The sequence below is a fragment of the Microtus oregoni genome, unplaced genomic scaffold (assembly GCF_018167655.1).
Source record: "Microtus oregoni isolate MIOR12 unplaced genomic scaffold, Mior012 000035F_ref0000213, whole genome shotgun sequence".
In the NCBI taxonomy this organism is placed as follows: Eukaryota; Metazoa; Chordata; class Mammalia; order Rodentia; family Cricetidae; genus Microtus; species Microtus oregoni.
The window spans coordinates 24,906,553-24,929,637 of NW_024543094.1; the positions used below are offsets into that span (position 1 = coordinate 24,906,553).

A 23,085-nucleotide genomic window follows, 5' to 3' on the forward strand; every position below is an offset into this window, starting at 1 on the left:
TGGTCATGGTGTCTCTTCACAGCTAAAGAAACTTAACTAAGACAAGATGTAAATATTGTAACCATTCTTCTAGAAATCAAATGTTTAATCATTACATGAAATTAAGAAAATAATTCACTATAATTAGATATAGTATCAAAATATGCTCCCATTATGGGTTGGTTACAAATGCAAACTGTAGCCATCAATATAAATGAATTATATCCAGATTCTATATAACAATTAGCTTTATTATGCTATTTTTAAAATTTCATCTGGACATTGCGTAGATGAAAATATTTGTTTATATAATAGCTCTTTCTTATCAATGGTGGACACATTCCAAGATCCCAGAAGGTGACTGAGATAAAGAAATACTATACATTTCCCATATTTTACAGATTTTTATGATAGCTTAGCAATAATAATGAAACAAAATCTTATAACATTTTATTTTTCCTGATCCTGTGGTAAAATACTCTGACCAAACATCTTGAGTTTTATTTTATTTCACAGTTCAAGTCAAAGTCCATTGTGGTAGGGAAGTTGGAGATGCAAAAATCTGAGTCAACTGATCATCCTATATCCATGGTCAGGAGGAGTCAGCAATGATGTTTGTCTGTCTCCCTTTTATCCAGCCCAAGACTTACGCCATGATATGATGACACTTATGTAGGGTAGATCTCCCTACCTCAACTAGTGCTATCAAGGTACCCTTCCCACAAGCATGTTCCACAGTCAGTTACTGAGATGATTCTAGATTTGAGCTGACTCGACAATTCATACTGATTATCATTATAAGTATCTAAAATTACAATTATTTGATTTTGAATTTTCTACCTAATATTTCTCTTGCTGTAGTTTGCCATAAGTAACTAAACCTACAGACTGAAAATCTTGGCTAAGGAAAATAAATATTGGACTAACATCTCTTTCTTAGAATTAACGTACAAATAAAATGTTTGGTAGAATGCAAATGAATGCTTTTCTGCCAGTACACTTTTCAGTATAATATCAAACCATTTTCAATGTTTTAAAAATTTTTTTGGAATCCATGTGCATGAGTGCACACACACGCACATGCACACACACACACACACACACACACACACACACACACACACACGTAGATTACCATGGAGGTCAGAAGAGGGCATGAGGTCCCCTGGAACTCACACTATAGGTGGTTTGTGAGTGAGGAATTGAACCCATACTCTACGAGCAAGTGGGTGGTGTTCCAGATCACTGAGCCAGATCTCTGTTCCCTCATATATTTGTTGTTGAACTTTCTTTGGTATGTATGTTTGGGAATGATGCAAATGTTTATAGAGAGAAAGAAAAGTGAGGTATAATGGATTATAGCCAATTGCTTTTGGACTAGAATCAAACCTGATTCTAAAAGGTGGAGGGCCTTAGAGAAAAAGCTTTAAAGCCATATTTCAAAGGAAAAATGGGGACAGAAATGACATGTATTGTGAGAAACTACATGAAGGCCTGGGAGGTAGTTGATCTACTCATAAATGACATAGAAGTCAGCTATAAATACAATGTATTATTTTTTGAAAATGAAGCTCGGGCTATGTATGTATGTTGAGGATGTCCTGTCTTACAATTTTTCTGTCTGTTGCTGTTTCTACCTCACATTTTCTCTCATAAACTTGAACTCGCTTACAGCTGACTTTCTCATGTGTGTCCTGTCTAGCGAGTAATAGTGAGTGATGGAGTTATTGCGGTAGCTGGAGAGCACCTACGCATTTCAAGGGTACGCCTATTTGAAACTTAGCAATTCCTTTTCAAGTAGTATTTTTAGGAAAGTTTAAATTTTTACCCTAAATTCTGATTGGCAAGCTAATGATATATGTGTGTGCACATTGTGTATGTTTACACATTTGAAGAGAATAAACAACATGAGGTTTTCATAGTTCCCCCAATAAACTTGACAGCTATTGAATATCAAATAATAGAATATCATTTTATTTTTCCATTTATTTCATTTCAAATAATGTATATGTCAATGGAGGGGATGTGACAGCTTACATACACAAATTAACTGATATAACATCAATGCAATGCTAGCATATAACCTTAGTCATCAAGCTGCCAAATAGCTTAACATGAGAGCTAAAAATGATACTTGTGCTGATTCTTTATTGCAGTGTAGAAGTATTTCTCTGTATAATTTGCTTTATTTTGCTAGGAACTGTATGGACAAATGGCTTGTGGATCTATATTATTCAAATTAATCGAGCGATAAGTGAAAAACAATCATATTCAGTAAACATATATAGACTCAGTAACAGTATTTGTAGTGAAATTCAAAGAAATTTTAAAAGGTTTACTTTTGAATGATAACCAGCAATAAATAAGAATGACACTCTATCAAATATGATAACAGGGAAATTTTCCAGTTGGGTTGGTTGGCAAAACTCAGCAGGTGTTGGTTGTCAGCCTGTGCTATTAGAGCACAGTCAGGAATACTCACTTGAATTCCCTATGTCCTATTAGTCAAGAAAACATAACAGCAATCCACACTACATTTATTCTTTGTAAACTCTGGCCATTGACTTAAGTTGCAGCACAAGAAGCAAAAGAAGCAAATTAGTATTTACTTTGTCATAGTTAGCAGAATTTAAAAAAAAATCCCACTTTAGTAAGATTCTTATGCCTCTGTTATTAAATAAGGCACAGGTATTGCTGTGAAAAGACTTTTTACATATAGGTAAGATCTCTAATTAATTGACCTTAAAATTAGAAGATTATCCTGTATCACTGAAGTGGGCCAAAAGCAATCTCAGGAGTCAATGAAAAGAGAAGAGAAATATGGAAGAAATAAGGTGAGCATCAGAGCTATTTAGGTTCACAAGCCTGAAATCCTTCTAAGATGGCAGCAAAGATGGAGAAAAGAAAACATAAAATAGGGGGTAGAATAGCTTACAGAAGTAGAAAACTAGGTATAGCTAGCAAAAGAACTTGGACCTCAGCCTAACTGCATAGAACAGAATTGTGCTAACAGGCTGATTGGATTTGAAGGCACTTTCATCTGCAGAGCCATGAGAAAAAAGTAAAGTCAGTCAGCACTTTAACTTTAACATTTTTGAACATCTAAGCAAACAACAAAGAAGTCACCCAGTGTCTGGAGTTATAACCCACAGGAGTGATAAGATAATAATTTGTGCTGCTCTGAGGTTACTAACTGTAGAGTAGATTGTTAAAGCTGCAATGACAACAGAGGTCTAGCAGTGGCTGACTGGCAGACTTCGCATTTCCTCAGATTTTAGAGAAAGAAAGTTTAAAATACCCTGATCATCCACTAATGCTTATTATTAACTTTTCAACATCTATAAAGTTTCTATTACTTGATAAATCCAAAATAAATTAAACACAATCTACATTTAAAGGCTGGAGTTTTGTGTTCTTGACTCCACCTGAACAACAATTAGCAGCCTGATTTTATGTAACATCCCTGTGCTTTTTCTTATCTATTACATGATCCAAATTCCTCTAGTTTTTCACTCAATTTCCACATTTTTGTCATGATTTCCATTATTTGTCCTTTAAAAAATGTCCAATGTTAGAGATAAGTGATTTGTTCAAATCACTTACTTCTCTTTCCATAGCTAGTATAATTATTTAAAAATTATAGGATATCAAAACAAATCTCAGATTCCATCTTACACCGGTAAGAATGGCCAAGATCTAAAACACTGATGACAACTTATGCTGGAGAGGATGTGTGATGGAGGAAGGTCATTGGCCAATAAAGAAACTGCTTGGCCCTGTGGGTGGAGTAAACAGAACAAAATGCTGGGAGGAAGAGGAAATGAGGTCAGAGTCTCGACAGCTCTGCTCTCGGGAGCAGACGCCTCAGGGAGACGCCATACTCCCAGCTCCCAGGCAGACACACGCCATGAAGCTCGACCCAGGATGGACTAGGCTAGAATCCTCCCGGTAAGACCGGTGCTCACCGATTATTAGAGATGGGTTGATCGGGATATCAGAATTAGCCAGTAAGGGCTAGGGCAGAAGGGCCAAGCAGTGATTAAATGAATACAGTTTGTGTGTTGTTATTTCGGGCAAAAGCTAGCTATGCGGGCGGCTGGGGTGTTGGGGATGCAGCCCCCCCCCCCCCCCCCCCCCCCCCGCCACCCTTATTGCTACATATGGCGCCCAACGTGCTCACTGCTGCAATAGTGATGTGAACAGGATGGGGATAACAAACCACTTTCTGGTTGAATTTAAGTTGCAGTCCAGGAGATGAAACCCACATTTATCATCAATATTGGAGCCAAAAACCATGGCTATTCAGGCCTTGTGGGAGAAACTACTATTGTTATTTACAGAAATGGACATATTATTATTAAAACAACTCCTAATGACATAGTATCACACCTGTAGATTAATAGGTTAATTAACCTCTCAACCCTAATCAGAGAAGCTTCTGCTTACAAAAATGCTAATTAACACAGAGACTTCAGAATGTTTAACCTTAAACAGACATCTATATCCCAACTTCTTCTCTCCAGGCTCTGGAGTCATTGAAGAGGAAAAGACATTGGTAATTTGAATGAGAATGGCCCTTACAGGGCAAGCACAGCAGAATACTATCAGATCTTTGATCAGAAACCCAGTAGCCAGGTAAACATGTAAAGATACGTTTCATGTTCTGAAAGTAAATCACCAACAACCAAGATTGCCATAACCAGTAAAGCTATCTCTCAAAGTTGATGAAGAAATAAGGATATTTAAAGAAAAGAAACACTGCACAGAGAAAAAGACACACTCATTCACACACTCAGGAATCTCATAAAAACACTAAACTAAAATAAGTAAACACATAGCACCATAAAATAAACACAAAGGACCTATAGGGTATAAAATAGAAAAAAATACATATAAATAACAGAAAAATAGAAGTGAAAATAAAAATTTTAGAAGAAAAATAATCCTTAACAAAATATCACTAGACAAGGAACCTCCAAAGATGCCATTGAGTTCTTCTTCTGCTGGCTGTCTACAGCTGGACATGTGCCTTTAGAGTAGTTTGTTGCCCCAGTGAGACACCTTTAAAGAAAACTAAATTTTCATTTCCATATGGTTGTCAGTGGAGACAGCTTCTGAGTAATAACTAGTGGGTGTTTGTCCATCTCTATTAGCTATGTAACCCCATCTTGTGCAGACCCTGTGCTTGCTGCCTCGTTGTCTGTGAGTTCAGGTGAAGCTTGCTCATGTTAATTAGGAGGACTTTGATGCCATCTATTTCCTCTGGTTCTTACATTCTTTCCATAACCTTTTCTGCAGAATTTGCTGAGCACCAAGGGCTGGGATTTGATTGCAACATCCTTTTTAGGGCTGAGTGTTCCAAGGTCACTATTTGTCTGTGAGTCTGTATTTGTTTCCCTCTGGTGGAGGAGGAAGCTTCTCTGATGATGGCTGAAGATGACATTGATCTATGAGTATAGCAGAATGGCATTAAGAATCATTTTATTGCTTTGTTCTTTTAGTAGAATTTGGTTTTAGTCTAGATTCTTGGGTTGTACAGTCTCAGGTTCTTGATCAACTAAGCAGGATCAGGTATGGGTTCCATCTTTTGTAATGGGCCTTAGTCAAATCAGATATATGTTAGTTATGCCCACAAGCTTTGTCAGCACTGCAGTAGTACATCTTGCAGACAGGACACCATTGTACTCTGAAAGATTTTAGGCTGGGTTAGTGTTTATGTTTCTCTTTTGGTAGCATGTAGAGTACCTTATACCAAACATGCTATCACACAGAAGTGAAGAATTTATGTAGGCTCTAGTTAGACTTTTACACATTCAATTGGTAGTATAAGAATTGTCTTCAGCAATAGGGTCTTCCTGTCAGTTTGTGGAGAGCATTCTATAGCATTTATAACTACCTGGGTTGTTTATGGATTCCCATGGGTTTTCAATGGCCCACAATTCAATTAAGTGTAATTCATTCTCAGTACTATAAGCTTTATTTGGTGAGAAGAGATGTCCAGTTGATGCTCTGTCTCTCCGATTATTAGACAACTCCATTTACAATGCCTGATATAAGTATATATTTTACTCCCTTGATTTTAGCTGCCTCTCCCCATGTTCCTTCCTCTGTTTGATTCTCCTTTTTCAGGTTTCTTTTGCTTTTTATCTGTTTGTAACTATATTTCCCTTTCCTAGGGAGGTCTATCTGCCCCCTAGTCTTTAACACTATTTGTAACCTCTGCTCTTCTATATATTGTAGCTTGACTATCATTGGTTTGTCAACTAATATCCACATATAAGTGAGTACATATCACATTTGACTTTCTGGGTCTGGGTTGCCACGCTCAGAATTATTTTATTCTAGTTTCATCAATTTACTGGAAAATTTTTTAGTTTCATTTCCTTTAATGACTAAGCAATATTTCATTGTGTAAATGTACCACATTTTCTTTATTAATCCTTTTGCTGAGGGTCATCTAAATTGTTTGTCATTTTGGGCTATTATGAATAAAGCAGCAATCAACATGGTTTAACAAGTGCTTCTATGACAAGTTGAAATAACCTTTGGGTAAATACCAAAAAGCGTTATAGATGGATTTAGAGGTAGATCCATTCCCATCTTCTAGAAGAACCACCACACTGATTTTCATAGTCTGTACAAGTTTCTAGTCCCACAAAGAATGGATGAGTGTATCCCCTACTCACAGCCTCTGCAGCATGACCATGAGGCAGTCATTAAAAAAAAAATAAGTCAAAAATTGAAAGTTCTCCAACCTACCAAGAGCACCCCATTCTGTAGGTTGCCCCTTTGTCTAAATAATGGTGTCCTCTGCTGTGCAGAAGTTTTCATTTTTTCAGTTTCATAAGATACCCTTCATTAATTACTGATTTTAATGCCTATGTTAGCAGTGTTTTGTTCAGAAAGTCCTTTCCTCTGCCTCCATTGAGTTCAAGACTATGCCCCACTTCTTCTTTTATCAGATTCAGTGTTTCTTTTTTAAGTTTTAAGTCTTTGATCCATTTGGAGTTGAGTTTCATTCAGGGTGATAGGTGTGGATCTGTTTGGATTCTTCTACATTCAGTCACCCAATCTGACCAGTTTGAAGATGCTGTCTTTTTCCCAGTGTGTTTCTGTTTTTTTTTTTTTTTTAAATAAAAATCAGGTGTTCATTTGTCTGCTGATCTGCATCTGGGTCTTCATTTTGATTCCATTGAACTACATGTCTGATTTTGTGCCAATACCACGATGTTTTTATTACTATATTTTTGTAGTAACTTGAAATCAGAGATGGTGACACCTCCAGTGGTTCTTCTGTTATTCAGGAATGTTTTAGCTCTCCTTTTTGCTGCTGTTTATTTCCACATGAAGCTGAGAATTGTTTTTTAAGCTCTGTGAAGTATTGTGTTGGCATTTTGATGGGGATAACTGAATCTGTAGATTGCTTTTGGTAGGTTGGCCATATTTGCTATATTAATCTCACTGATCCATGAGTATGGGAGATCATGTGATACCTTCTTCAATTTCTTCCTTCAGTGACCTGAAGAGTTCTTTTATCATACAAGTTTTTCACTTGCTTGGTTAGAGTTACCCCAAGATATCTAATATTATTTGAAGCTATTGTGAAAGGTGTTATTTTTCTGATTTCTTTCCCTGTCTGTCATTTGTATATATGAAGGCTACTAATTTTTGTGAGTTAATTTTGTATCAGGTTATATTGTTGAAAGTGTTTATTAGCTGTAGGAATTTCCTGGTAGAACTTTTCCAGTGATTTATGTGAGAATCATATCATCTACATGTAAAGATACTTTGATTTTGCTCTCTTTCAGTTGTCTTGTTGCTGTAGCTAAGGCATCAAGATATTGAATAGGTATGAAGAGAGTGGACATCCTTGTCTTGTTCCCAATTTAGATGAATTGCTTTAGTTTGTCTTCATTTAACTTGATGTTAGCTCTGGACTTTCTGTAAACTGCCTTACTATGGTGAGGGACCTCCCTTGTTTCCTAATTCCCAGTACTTCTGTCATGGAGGATTGTTATATTTTGTCAATGGCTTTTTACACATCTAATGAGATGATCACATGGTTTTTGTCTTTCAGTGTGTTTATGTGGTGGATTCTATTTATTGATTTATGTGTATGGATCCAAACTGCATCTCTGGGATGGCGCTTACTAAATCATGGGGAATAATGTGTTCTTGATTTTGGTGTAAAAGTATTTTATTGAGAATTTTTGCATCTATGTTCGTATGGAAAAATGATCTCTAATTTTCTTTCTTTGTTGGGTTTTTATGTGATTTCGATATCAGTGTAATGATGGCCTCATAAAACAAAGAAGACAATACTCCTTTTTTTATCCATTTTGTAAAATAATTTGTGGAGTATAGACATTAACTCTTCTTTGAAAGTCTGCTAAAATTTTGCACTAAAATAATCTAGTTGTATGCTTTTCTTGGTTGGTAGACTTTTAAATATTGCTTCTATTTCACTATGGGTTGTAGATCTGTATAAGTTGCTTAATTTATCTTGATTTTACCTTGGCAGGTATTATATATTGAAAAATTATCTATTATTTTTAGCTATTCCAATTTTGGGTAGAACAGGATTTTAAAGTATGTCTTTATAAGTCTCTCCATTTCCCTGGTATCTATGGTTATATCCTCCCTTTCATTTCTAATTTTGTTAATTTGGATCTTCTCCTCACCTTTTAGACAATATAGCTAGGGTGCTTGTCCATCCTACTGTTTTTCTCAAAAAACTGACATTTGTTTCATTGATTCTTTGTATTTTTATTTTATTATTATTTTTTAATTTTTTATTTTATTATTGCTGTTGTTTTTCTTGTTTCTATTTTATTAATTTCAGCCCTGAGCTTGACTATTTCTTGCCATTTACTTCTTTTGGGTCTGGTTGCTTTTTTTGCTCTGGAGATTCCAGGTGAGCTGTCTGTCCTTTTTTTTTTTTTTTTTGGCACTTAGTACTATAAACTTGATTCTCAGATCTGCCTTCTCTGTGTTCCATAAGTTTGGGAATATTATGTATTGATTTACATAGAATTCTGCAAAATCTTTAATTTCTTTCTTACTTCCTGTCTTGACTAGTTTTTCAATCAGTAGTGAGCTATTTAGTTTCCAAAAGTATGCAAGCCTTCTGTTGTTGATGATATTCAGCTTTAATCTTTTGTGGTTAAATAGGTTGTATTTCAATTTTCTTGTGACTATTGAGACTTGCTTTGTGTCAAAGTAAGTAGTAAATACTGGGAAAAGTTCTATTTGGTGCTAAGAAGAAGGTATATTCTTTTGTGTTTGGTGAAATGTTCTGTAAACATCTGTTAGTCTCTTTGGTTTAATGACTTCAGTTACCTGGAACATTTTTGTATTTCCTTTTTGTCTGAATGACCCGTTTTCTGGCTAGAATGATGTATTAGAGTCTTTCACTATCTGTGTATGAAGGTCAATGTGCGATTATATGATGCAATAGTGTTTCTATTGTCAACATGTGTGTCCTTGTGTTTGGTGCATGGATGTTAAAAATTCCAATGTTGTCTTGATGAATTTTTCCTTTGATGAATATGTAATGTTCTTTCCTATTTACTCTGACTAGTCTTGATTTGAAGTCTATTTTTTCAGATATGGTTATATAAGATTATTTCTTAGGTCCATTTGCTTGGAATATCTTTTTCCAACACTTTACCCTGAGGTGATGTCTATCCATTAAGGATAGAGTCTTTCACTATCTGTGTATGAAGGTCAATGTGCGATTATATGATGCAATAGTGTTTCTATTGTCAACATGTATGTCCTTGTGTTTGGTGCATAGATGTTAAAAATTCCAATGTTGTCTTGATGAATTTTTCCTTTGATGAATATGTAATGTCCTTTCCTATTTACTCTGACTAGTCTTGATTTGAAGTCTATTTTTAACATTAAGTTAGAAGGGTGTTTTATGGATAGTGCAGGATAGATTATGCTTTTGTATTCATTATTTTAGTCTATGTGTTTTTATTTGGTAATTGAGACTGTTGATGCTTAGAGTTATCAATGAGCACTGATTTTTTTTTTGATTCTTGTTATTTTGTTGTTGCTGTTGTTGTGGTGGTGGTGGCTGTGTGTGTGTTTCCCCTTTGTGTTATGCCAGTCTGTGAATATATCTATCATCTATCTGTCTGTTTGTCTGTCTATCTGTCTATTATTGTCTGTTGAATATTTGTATGTAATAATTGAAATATTTTTAAATCTATTAATAGAGCTAATACTTTGTTTAAAACCAACATTATATCCACATTGTTTATGTGTGTTTCTCTTTCCTCCTTGGGATGATCAGCTGTGGCTCCTTGAGATGGTGAGGGAGAAGAAGCAGGGAAAAGGGTTCAGCCAGCTGTGGATATAACAGAGATAGCCCTCTGGGAGAAAACTTCAGTGAGACAACTCAACTCTATTCCAGAGTATAGGAAAAATATAGGATTGGGAAAGCAGGAGAACAAACCCTAATTTGCAATAAACAGCATGCTCCTATAATAAACCTTCATATGTGACAGTAGGGTCCTATAGCAAAGCTCCTAGTACAAGTCTTCGTTACCATATATGCCACGGGGGAAAACCTCTAGCAGGAAACTCCTCCAAGGGTCACACTAGAGATCCGTCAGGCATCTGGGCCTGGAGACATCCTCCAAGTAAGGGCAGGTAGAGAGCAGGAAGTTTCACTGGGGAGGGAATGCTTCATGTTGCTGAGTTTGGCGAAAGCTACCTGGCGACGATAGACTGCAACCTTTGACCAGCTGGGCCTCCCAACACTTACGCTTGTTAATTAGTAATTTTCTTAACCTCAGTTTATTGCTTTAAGAGCAAGCTAATAGCTGTCCAATTGTTCTACCAGAATACCAGAAAAGTTGAGGTTTGCTAGGGCTCAAAATATTAGTATTGATTGACTCAATGATGTGACAATTAGATTTGACTTCCAGTCGGGCTTTAAAATACCACTGAGTGGCTTAAATAGATAGGTTATCATAATCACTGTCAACACCGTTTTTCTTCTCTTTTGACAAACATCACTGTACCAAACACAGTGTCAACATAGCAGATGCTTCCATATCAGCCATGATAACCCTGGTAAAGCACACCAGGGACTCTCTGACAGTCTAGCAAATACCCAGTGTGTTTTTTATTAGAAGTTTCCAAACAATAAAACTGTTTCCAAGAGAAAACATCAGTGCTCAGTACTCTTCCTTGTATTTCTGCTAACACCTGGGACCATGTCACCCAAGTCTTTTGAAATGATGGTATAGAAAATAATATTCTCATTGCATTTGCTGCTGAGGTTCTTATTTTAGCAGGCAATCCCAGAATTGTGTTTTTACTAGATAACTTCTTTAAGGAGTTGTTAGTTCCTATGTAAAATGTGACTACAGTGTATTTTGGACTGTTGCCCATAATATTATAATGTGTATAATCACTGTTAGTTCTTTAAATAGACAATATAAAATGTAAAAATATCAGTCAATTCACTGGTGTGTTTTAGTTTTTAATCCTTTCAATACAGTTATATGTACCAGAATAGCCTCTAGTGTTTAAAATTAGGTTGTCAGTGATCAGCTTCAGTCTAATTTCACAATTGTTGTTCATCACAGCCAATTTTCTCACGTTGGTCTCCAGAGTGAATTCCATCTCCTCAAACTTAAGAAGCAGAATTTTCCTTCCAACTAATGACCAGCAAGTTTGTCAGGTATGTACAACACAAAGCCTTTCCAGTTCTGACACACTTGGCAATTCCTTTATGACAATTAATTGGTTATCAATTATTCCTTACAGATTACGTTTTATGACTTCTCCAGTCACCAGAGCAACAAATTGACAGCAGGCCTTCAAACCACATGTGACAGTCCTATCCAGCAGGTATGGCAGAAAGCAGAGACAATTCAGAGTCAGTGGGAGAGAAATGTCATCACAATCCGGAGCTCACAGCCATTTCAGGTAAGCCTTATCTCCAGCTATGACTTTGGAGCAAAACCCGTAAGAATCCAGACTTCGAAACATACCAATTAAAAAGTCACATGGCCAATTCATCTGCCAGACTGAAATTTCCCATAATTTTCAAGTCTTGAGTAAATTAGAATGACTAGTCATGGTAATAGAATAGACATTTTCATTGTGAAATGTTGACTTTGTGTTTTAAATTAAAATAGATATATTTTAAAATACAGTCATGTAAAGGTTAACTATAATTTTATGAAATTAAGGCCTCAATTTCTTAAATCTTTTATTTTCATCTTTTACTTTGTTTACTTCTCTTTCTCCACAATTCTTCCTCCTAAAAATTTTTTTCTCTCTAACTTTTCCCATGCATTTGAGAGCAGAGGATACTTATGAATAAAAATAAAGAGATTTTAATTTACATTCTAATTCCAAATGCTGTTGAAGTAGGATGATTCTCATATTTATCTCACGGTTAAGCTCATTTCAACACATCCTTTATTTTCCTAAATAATTTTATGAATTAAATCCAATGCAAGCTTATAAAAGACAAGCTTACTTATGCAGCCTATTAAAATTAATACAGGATAGAAATTATAATATAATGCTTATTATAAGACTTCCTGGGAAAGTGTTACGTATTTTAACATTTGGGATGGTCAAGAAAACTTTTCAGATAAAGATGAGAGGTATTTTGAAGCATTTTATTTTTTAAGAAAATTAATGTCTAAACCCATTTTATGGACCAATTTAGCCAAAATATTTTCTTTATCATTTATTATTGAAATATTGTAGCAGTCAATTGTCTTATTTTTAGTTTTGCTTTTTTATTGCTTGAATGCATAAAATGTCTTTTTATCAAACATAACCTCCTATTTCCTCCTTGCAAATTCCTTCACTACCTTCTTTTCCTCTTTTGTCTTCCCAAATTTTTGTGCTTAAAAAAACCCTTAAGACTACAAATGCTGCCTGTACCTCCATGTGTGTACGACCATCTGCTGGAGCATGGGTAGCCTCTGAAGAAAAATGTCTCTTCCTGCCTCAGTAGCCATAAATGGCCAATAACCTCTCAGCTAGAGGTGGTATTTCTGAATCCCCTCCCTGCTTCGTGCTGGTATTTTGGCTGGTCTGCATGAAGACAATGCTCCTATGAGTTGATGTATTCAAAAGCCCTGTCATACCCAACCAAAAGTTTTGCTGAAGTTATCTACCTTTTTTTTTTAGCTCTTAAAATTCTTCCACCCACTTTACCATGTTGGTCCCTTAGTCTTGGGGGAACTGAATACTCAATAATCCCTTATTCTCTGCACATTGACAATTTATCAGTCTTTGTGTTAATGGCAGTCTCCTGCATATAGAAGTAGAAGTTTCTTTGATGAAGGTTGAGAGATGTAAATTGCCCCAAATTTCTCATCAATAATTATCATTTAAAAATAAATTTCATGTAAAAATATCTAATTTGATGTTATATATCCAGTTGTTTCAGCCTAAGGAATAAATTAGCTTCAATTTACCCTTAAGTTAATCTTGAGTGGCTAAAAGGAAAGGCAAGATAAATGATAGGTATCTATGCCTGCTATAAATGTTGAATGACATTTTCGTGACATATTTTCTTAGTTGATGCCATGGAATCACTGTACTTGAAATTTTCAGTCATTGTTCAACTAAAAGGTTATTTAAAGAAGATACAAAATAATTTAGGATCTGGTTAAATGCTGCATAGATTTAATTGTTCTATGGTTGGACATAGTTTTACAGTTTGATAATTTGCAATCTATTGAAGTTAACAGCCATGTTTGTGTATGTGGGTGAGAGACATCTTACATCATGACATGGTTAAGTTTCTCTGGTGATTGCTTTGCTTATTTAAATATGACTTACTTGGGATGTGCTGGGCATGACACAAGAAAGGTTTCAAGTATTATTTTAAGAGATGTTTGGCACTTGTTTCGTGTTTCAGTGGCTTTAGCTGGGTGTGGTATGCCCTAAGCTCCCCTGGAGACCAGTGATTGCTATGATGGTTGAGATAGGAATCAGGGCTAGAGGAGGTTCTAGTATATTTCCTCCACACTTTGCAGGCCTCTATGTCTGCCTAAGCAACACAGCAAAGCCCAGATTGATTCCGTTAAGAATGAGCCATCTCACTGGATGCAATTTGCTCCATTAATTTTGATGACAGGTGAGGATCTTATTTAGGCCCACGTTTTAACTATTACTTACTCATTTTTCTTAACTTCTAAACCATGAGTACCAAGGAAATCTTAAAATGTTCATTCCCAACTTGATACATGATTAGTATCTAGTTGTTGATATCTTTAGGTCAAGGTTTCTCTTAGGAGGGTGATACAGAGATTTGATAAACTTGCTGGACCTTGTCAATCAAACCTTTCAAAGTGACTTCCTTTGTTACCTCAGGTGCCCATTTCCAAATACTATAGATTTTGTTGCTCAGATTGTGTATCCAATAAATAAACCTTAAAATTCCAGAGAATATCATCTCTAGGGCAATTCAGCTGTGACTGAGACACAGATTACTCATGGGAGCTTTTTAAGTGGAGCAGCAGCTTCAGTTTTCATAGATGCGACTTAGTTTAGTAATGTGTTTCACTAAATACTTTAAATTGTTGGAAAAATAGTGTTTGTAACTTAAAGTTTTGTAAGAAGTAGATGGCATGGCGCCTGGGATGCCGAGTCTGTACTCCTGCTTTAAATATTGCCCTGTCATCAAATAACAGATGTTCACACACCACTGCGTGCTGGACTGCACAGATGTGTTGTGCTTGTGATGCTGACCATCTTCATCTACTATCTTGTTCCCGTAGAGCTTTTGTGGAAAGACTATTTTAGGAATTTTGTAATCAGCACCTTTATATTATATCTGCTGTCTCTGCAGCTTAGAAACCTTTGAGAATTATTTCATTCTCTGCAATTTCCCCACCATGCAGACTTCTGATAGTTTAAAGTCACACACACTTTCTTTAGAAATACGTATTTCAGTCAGTGACAGCTACAGCCAAGATGAACATGAGATTTTTGAAAATCCCCTGAAGCTGGTGGTCACCCAGAGTCCTTTATCTAACTTTATCCCTTAATAAAATTGAAGTGTTTTAATTTACCAGGATATACTGTTCCATAAACAAAGAGTTGACATTATGAACAAAGAATGAGCAAATTTTCATAACATATTGAAAACATGTAAGACATAGTTGCAACTAATACTTACTGAAGAACATTTACTAAAGTTAGGGAATTGTGCTTAGTACTTTGTGCCACAATCTAAGTGACCACTCAAGGAAACCCTCTGAGGGGGAGTGATGACCTGCCCCCATTTTAACCCTGGGGATTTAAGCTTTACATAGTTTGATAATCTATCATATCAGCACATCATGTTAGAACATATAGAAGTTTGATTTCATATGACAATCACTTAACACTGAACTAAAGTAATTTTCTAAACTGTATCTAATTATAAAGTTTGAGAAGATGTGGATAAAAATATGAACCCCCCAAAGCAGTCAACTCTATTATGTAGAAATCAGTAAATATTCTTTCATATGCTAAAAAAATGACAGCAAGGTATGCTGACTCGTGGTATAGACCCAGAACTTGGGAAGCTGAGACAGGAGAATCAAAGTTCCAGGATCAGCCTGGTGTTCATAAGGAGACCCTGTCTAAAAATGCAAGAGAAAAAAAGGAGATTGATCGGAAAATAATTGAATATATACTATGAATTAACTCTAATGGCATGTGTCTATTATTTATCTATGTAAGGTCTTTCGGTCATGAACTTATTGTTAACCCGATCTGTTACTGATCTGATATCACAGCTTACTCCAACATTTAAATCGAGTATCCTGAGACTAGATCTCTTATCTCTATTCAGAGGTCATTTTCTCTAAAATGTCTTGGGGGAAATAGATTTGGTTCGTTTTATTGTTGAATCGGTGCAAGCTATGCCTTCCTCCTGAAATAATGTAAACCCCTAACCTCTCTTATGAGCTGCTGGTTTCTCCCCAGCCCCTTTACCTCCTCTTCTGGGACTGGTTTACTCCTTTAAAAAATTCCTAATACTGTCTAAATAACTTATATGTTTGGAATAACCATCTTTGAGAAAGCATTGCATAAAGCAAGGAATATTATGTATCACCTTTTATAGAACTAGCACTACCACAGCTAAGATAGCCTTTGACATTGTTTCTTCATGAGACATGGATCTTTCTCATTAGCCTGGGGTTTTACTTGTTTTAGCTGCATTTCCGGATTATAACCAACATCCTTGGGGAAAAAAATCTTTTGTTTAAATCTTGTTAGTGGGGCCATTTAGTTAAGCTTGATGGACTCTATTTTGTAGCTTTACAGAGCCATTAGTAAATTTCCTGTCAAGAAATTGTCCGTTTTTTTTTTTTTAAAGAAAAATGTTCCCCTGGCTGAGCTGGGGGCTCAAATGGCAGCCAATTATCACAATAACTTTTCTTCAGTTAGCCTGTGATTTAGCTGAGCCAAATAAACGTATAATATATATCTATTGCAAGCTCTAATGAGAAGAGGATTAGGGCAGGAAGGTAATTTAAAGGCTGCTTCAATAGATCAGGCATGAGGAAATAGGAATGGAAACAAGTCTAGAAGGAAAATAGACTTAATAGGTCTTGGCTGATTAGACATGAGACCTGAGGAGACAGTGATTGTAAAGGTCATTTTGGAATTTTGGACATCGACACATTGCAGCCTGATTCATTGTCAGCAAATGAGTGGAGTGAGAGGCTCAATCTGGGGAGAAAGAGCAGCATATTATGACTTAGAAGTAACTTTTCTCATTTGAGGGCAAATGCCTAGAGGCGGCAGAGACATCGGAGGAGAGCTCAGGAGAGTGACAGATATTTGTGAAGTAAAACATGTTTTTCCTTAGGCTGGATACCAGCTCAACTCTGATGATGGGTGGTCTTTTGGGGAGAGTGTGGGAGAAGCAGAAATTAGACTGGTGATGAAGCAGACATTTATTTCCACTTCCTGTTTTAAATATTGTGACTGTGGGGATACACTTGGCATGAGCTGGAAAGCATAGAAATCTGGAAAAAATGCTCAGGAAAATAGAAAATACAATTTATAAAAATATTGAGGTTTGTATTCTCAAATGTAATTCCTAGAATAGCTTTCATAACTTAATATCTGTTATAATAAAAGTTGCTAACAATATTTAATATCAATTATGTATCAAGTCTTGTATTTTATTTCTTAAAGTTTTATTTATTTATTCACTTACTTACTTTTTAAATATGTTATTTGAGTGCCCACATGCGTGTTAATATACCACATACAAGCCTAAAATCTGTAGAAAGTTAATAGGTTAAGAAAAAGAGGTTGTTGGCTCCTCTGGGCCTGCAGTTACAGAGGGATGTGAGCTAGCATCAGGGTTCTGAGAACAAACCTGAGTGCTTTGGAAGATCAGTCATTGGTATCGCTACTCAGCACATAGTGTTCTTTAGATATCTCATGAAGCTCAGGATGGCCTCCTACTCTTTATATGACAGGAGATGATCTTGAACTACTGATCCTCCACTGTCTCTCTCCCAAAGTCTAGGATTAAAGGTGTAAACCATATGCCTGGCATAGCTTGGAGAAGAATAAATACGGAGTCAGGCATACAAGGCAGGTACTCTTGCACTGAACTGTATCTCAGTTACTGCTTTGGGTATAACTTGTTTTCCTTGTATAAATAATATAATATGGATTATTTGTTGATTTTTTTAAAAGTTTAAATAGTATGAGTTATTTATTAATTTTTTAAGTTTAATTTTATTTTATGTGTATGAGTGTTATGAGTGCATGCCTGTGAAACACGTGCATATGGTGGACAGAAACGTGTTGGGTCCTCTGGAACAGGGTTTACGGTAATGTTTGTGAGCTGCTATGTGGTGCTGGGAACAAAATCAGGATCTTCTGGGAGAGTAACCATTGATCTTAGCCACCAAGTTGTTGTTCTAGCCCTCCTATGTATTATTTTTGTACATATTATTTTACATACCCATATGAGCAGCATGCTGCTTTTCTTAGAAATAATCTTCATTTAACGTTTACTGGGTCTTTCCAACATGATTCTACTTTCTATGCAATCTTCCAGTTTTTCTATTTTGTGTGAAGAATATGACTTTCTTAGACTTACATTTTAGGTTACTCAAGGTGGGGCACACCTTTCATTGGATATTTAGTAGACAACATTTTCTTTGCAAGGAATCATACTAGCACAGCATGTTGTATAGGATCAAAAGTGAATGCAATTCAGGACAGGGATGTGCTTCAGTGGATCCATACTAAACATCAATCCAAGAAGGGATATTGAGTTTCTGAAGTGATAATGTTTATACAATAAAAAAGGCTGAACTGTCTACACATGTCTAATACACACTTGAATGAAGCCACAAGCACCATTGGCATTCCTTGGTGAGGTTGAGATAAAAGTTCCATCAGTGCACTGATTTTCTACGATTTAAGTAATTAGAAAATAAAGTGGCTTCTCTTTGGATTTCTATGATTCATTGTAGCACAATATTTCTTGCTACGTAGACATGGGTTGTCTACACATCATAACACAGAACTGTAAGTCTGTTTTCTAAGCATGATTCTATTAATGGCCAGCAATATACAAGATGATAACACAAAGACAATTCAGACAAGACTGTGACTAAAATGTGAAGATGAGACAAATTGCCAAGGTCCACAGGTCAAGATAAAACGTATGTGAGCACACAAATTGCATATATGGGAGCTCAAAATGTAAAGGAGATGTAAGAGAGATGCCACATGAGTTCACGAATATGGCCCATAACCCACATCAGATACCTGCAGTACAATGATGGCAATATTGTCTTATTCTTGAAAATATTTGCTTTGATCCCCTTTCCTCAGAATTTGTGTGATACCCGAAAACCTGCAGGAAGTGGTATGCATTTTATTTGTAAGCTCTCTTCTACAGCGCCACGAGAGAGTGGTGCGCCTTACTTTGTGTCCTTCATTTGTTTTGTGTTTCTTATGCAGGTTGTTTTTCAAGCTCAAATGCTTGCTACTCATGGACAAGAGGAAGTTATAGCTATTGATGATATATCTTTCAGTTCAGGGTGCTTGCCTGCAGATGGTAAGAACTTTTTGTTTCATGTTGATTCTTACTCTGAAAATCTAGGCATTGCAATGACTTTTCTCTGTTTTTCTGTGATGTTTTAATAGTGGCTATGTTTCATTGCCCTGATATACTGTTTAACAGTGAGTGACTTGCCTACACTGGAAATGAAGATAGGCCCTTTCAGAAGCTCTGATGCTATTAAGGATTAAGTGAGATGATTTAGCATTAGCCTTTAATCTCTTAGTGATGTTTATACTGGATAGCTAAATCTAAACTAAAGAGCTCAGTGCCTTCCAGAGGGCTGGTAGGAAACTGGCTTCCACACACTAGAAATAGCCTCATAAGAGAACAGGTTTGATAATCTACTGCAGGGCAACAATTGGAAGAAAATAGTAGCTGGAATCTATATTTTCTATTTGGAATAAAACAAAATACATTGATAATCTACATATGTCAATCTAAGATGACATCAGTATTGATTTCTTAATTATATTAACCAGATATCATCCAAATCCCTATTTATATTTTTCCAATGGAAAGTTTAGTATTAAAATTAAAACATGATTTGGGTAAAAACTTAATCAAATAACCAAGGATCATATACATATATATACATATATTATTTTACATTACTTTTTTATTGCATTAATATAGCCAAATACAATAACTATTTTAGTAATAAGTTTTATGTTATTATAATGAAGTACTTGGGACTAGGTACAAGATAATGAAATCAACTTAATTTAGCTCATAGTTCTAGAGATTCAGGGTATATGCTTGGCTCTGGTGATTACTTCATGATAGAAATACATCATTGTGGATGACATCATAGAAAAAATACTCAAGAGGGAAAGAGCATAAGATGAGACAGGAAACTGAGGTGGGAAAATGGTTTTCTTCTCTATTATAATAAATTTATGAGAACCAACTGGGATCCCACAAGAATTATAGTATATTCTTTTCAAAGTTGTGCACATTTTGTTCTAATGACTCCCTGACTAAGATCTACGACTAATGGTCCCAACAGCTGTTAACGTTGTCAAATAGTGGCTCAAATAGTAAAGACATAAATCTCTCGGGGACTTGACTTATACACAAACCTTAGAAGCTATTTTGTCAGAAGGGACTCCATGTTTGAAATTAGTTAAAATATATGACAGTTATGATAATAATTCAAGATCCAAGGAGACATGTTGGTTTTCCTAAGAAAGAACAAAGATTTTATTAGGGGATACTTGTATTGTATGTGAAATTTAACCATTGTTATTTCTGGTATGATAGAAGTTGCAGATATGCAGGACTTATGGGATCTGTAAAAGTCCTTCTAACACTGAAACACATAAAGGCCTGCATTAGCAATGCTCACTGTATATTAGAGAAGGATTTCCTTAGGATTCATTGAAATAGATAATTCAAGGGGATAGATTTCATGCTACTCAGTTTTAGAAGTAAATAATCAGATTATCAACACGAAAGACATTTCAGGAAAAGAGGGTGGTATTAATTAGACCAGAAAAATACAGCCTATCAGAATTATAGGCTGTGCTCATATCCACTGCTGACTGCTCTTCAGCTCAAATCTCCCTTCATAGTCTCTCTCTTCCTGTTACCTGGTGCTATTCTTAAATTAAGAATGCAGCCAGTGTTCACTCAGTCTTTTTAATAAAGCATTTATTTCTGACCCTTCAACTTCTGTGTACTTTTTATTTTCTGCAAAAGTTTGGGTCTGTCAAAATGATTTCTAACAAGATATGTTTATTGACTAGTCTTGTTAATCTCCCCAAAAGAGAAACAGGCAATGAGGCAAGCAATTGGATGGAGTTTTTCCTTACTATTGGGCTTCTGCCATTGATGTTATACTTACATTGCATATTTCCACGGGGACACCACTTGATGTTGCTTAGGAGTGGAACTTCCCTACTGTCAAAAGATAATACAAGATTTTGTAGTGATCACTTCAAATACCTCTGGAAAGAAGAAAAACAAAACAGAAATAAGAGTCAATAGATGATAACATTCAATAAACATTGCAGAGAAACCTGGGGTCAAATAGAAAAACCCCCAAATCTTTACTTTTTATCACAATCTACTTATAATGTACATCAGATTCTGTGGAAGTGAAAGATACTAAGCATTAGTCATCATGTGTGCATTTCAAGGTTGTTCTTTTCAATTGTGCCTTTTATATGTTAAATCCATACCTCATTGCAGGGTTTGGGATCGGAGAAGATGATTATAGAATTCAAGACTGAGGTCTTCAATACATGTGAATGTCAGGCATGCAAGACAGGGTTGTGATAAGGTAGATGTCATGGAATAAGACAATTTATCTACAGATGGACAAATAATTAGGAAATGGCAAATTTGGGGAGTTATTGGTATGTAAGCTTAGTCTCCATCCTTAGAACTTATGGAGTGTTAAAAAAGATGTCACTTTCAGGAAAGCTATACAAGAATGGTCTTTAAAGAAGAAATTGAAGATCAGGTAAAGATACCTATGGTGTTCTTTGAAGATAAGGGTCCAGAAGATTTTAATGTTTCGTGTAAAAATAAAGTAAACAACAGCAACAACTAAATTTGTTTTTCTATCTGCCATAGGTAAAGGTTTGGAAGGAAAGAGCAGCAGAATGAGGGTGGGTTGATAGCCGGGACAGAGCTGAGTTTGTGACTACTGAGGACCAGCATGGGGGTGTGTGGCTCTGTTCTGTAAAGGGCAGGAATGTGAAAGGTGGTTAAGAAGAATTAAATTGCCAGTGGGATTGAGCAGCCAACTCCAGGCAGTTAATGGAACAGACTGAATATAGTTAATCATCAGACCCACATGTGAGAGTGATTGGTGCTGGGCTTCCCTCCAGACCTAGGAGATGAGGATCACTGAAGATGGGGCTTGCATTTTAAATTAGGTTATTGGGACAGTTTCTGTGAAATAAGCACAGCTATGCTTAAAAACAGACCTGGCATTGACAAAATGTTCATCCTGGTTAGTCTCTGATTCCTGGACAAGGAACAGAACTCCAATTAAAGTCAGTCAGTGATTTAGTTTCCTGGGGTCCTGAGGGTGGGATTGAGTGGGAGCACCAGAGGCAAGGAGGCAAAGCCAAATGGTTGTCTTCCATTAGAAAATCCTTCCGGAAGTGAGCTGGGCTTTGGCATGGCTTTAATCGGATGTAAACAGATAAGTAAGCTTAAATGACTTTATAAAGTAAAGACGTGAGTACTTAACTTGTTCCTCTCCTTATGAAAGTCAAGAATAAAGAGAGGTTTTAATATTTTCCTCATGCTGTTCAGCTTGAGGATGAACTCTGTACACATCAATTTGGGAACTGGAAAAAGAAAGAGAGGAAGGGAGGCTATTTTCGGCCAAGCTATTGGTCAGTCAGTTCTTATACGGATTATTTTCATTGCTAGAGAGCACAAAATTCTTCTGAACATTTACTTTGTTCCTGTAATACGGATAGACAGTGGGAACCACTAGTTAAGTAAGTTTGCTTCAAAAACTGAAAATCTTCCATCCATTTAAAAATAAATTTCTATTTTCTATTGTCTTTCAAAATCTATTTTGTCTGTTTTATTTCCTATTTTCATCATTGATATATTCATCACCAGAAGGATATCTCTGAAAGGAAATATGGCTGATTTTTTCAGGTGAAACCAAAAACATAAAATCAAAAACAATACCAAAGTAAGACTAATAACTTCAAGAATAAAAGAAAAACAACCAATTTAAAAAATACCCAGAAATAGAGTAATTTTCTCCCTTAAAAGCATATAGGATAGCATATGGGATAAATATTTATATTTACATCACACACACACACAGACAGACAAAACATGCACACATACACAGTGGAATATTTCTGTATCACCTTATGCATTCAATGAATGGAGATTAACAGATATAATTACTACATAAAGTGGTTAGTATAGAATTTCTAGGACTATAAGACTTCTGCCTTCTGCTGAAAGCGCTAACAAGATAAGAAAAATATTAAAATATGTCTATCCTCAGAATCACAATGAATATAAGACAATAAGCATATAGAAGA

At 35.8% G+C, this 23,085-nt stretch overlaps 1 protein-coding gene across 1 annotated transcript in view; it reads left to right on the forward strand.

Annotated features, from left to right (window-relative positions):
* Positions 1–23,085, forward strand: part of Malrd1 (MAM and LDL receptor class A domain containing 1) — a 616,720-nt gene that overhangs the window by 26,713 nt on the left and 566,922 nt on the right. Inside the window, exons 3-5 of the mRNA XM_041630809.1 lie at positions 11,583–11,677; positions 11,764–11,925; positions 18,958–19,054. Of these exons, the coding sequence (XP_041486743.1) occupies positions 11,583–11,677; positions 11,764–11,925; positions 18,958–19,054 (354 nt within the window). The remainder of the gene's footprint in view (positions 1–11,582; positions 11,678–11,763; positions 11,926–18,957; positions 19,055–23,085) is intronic.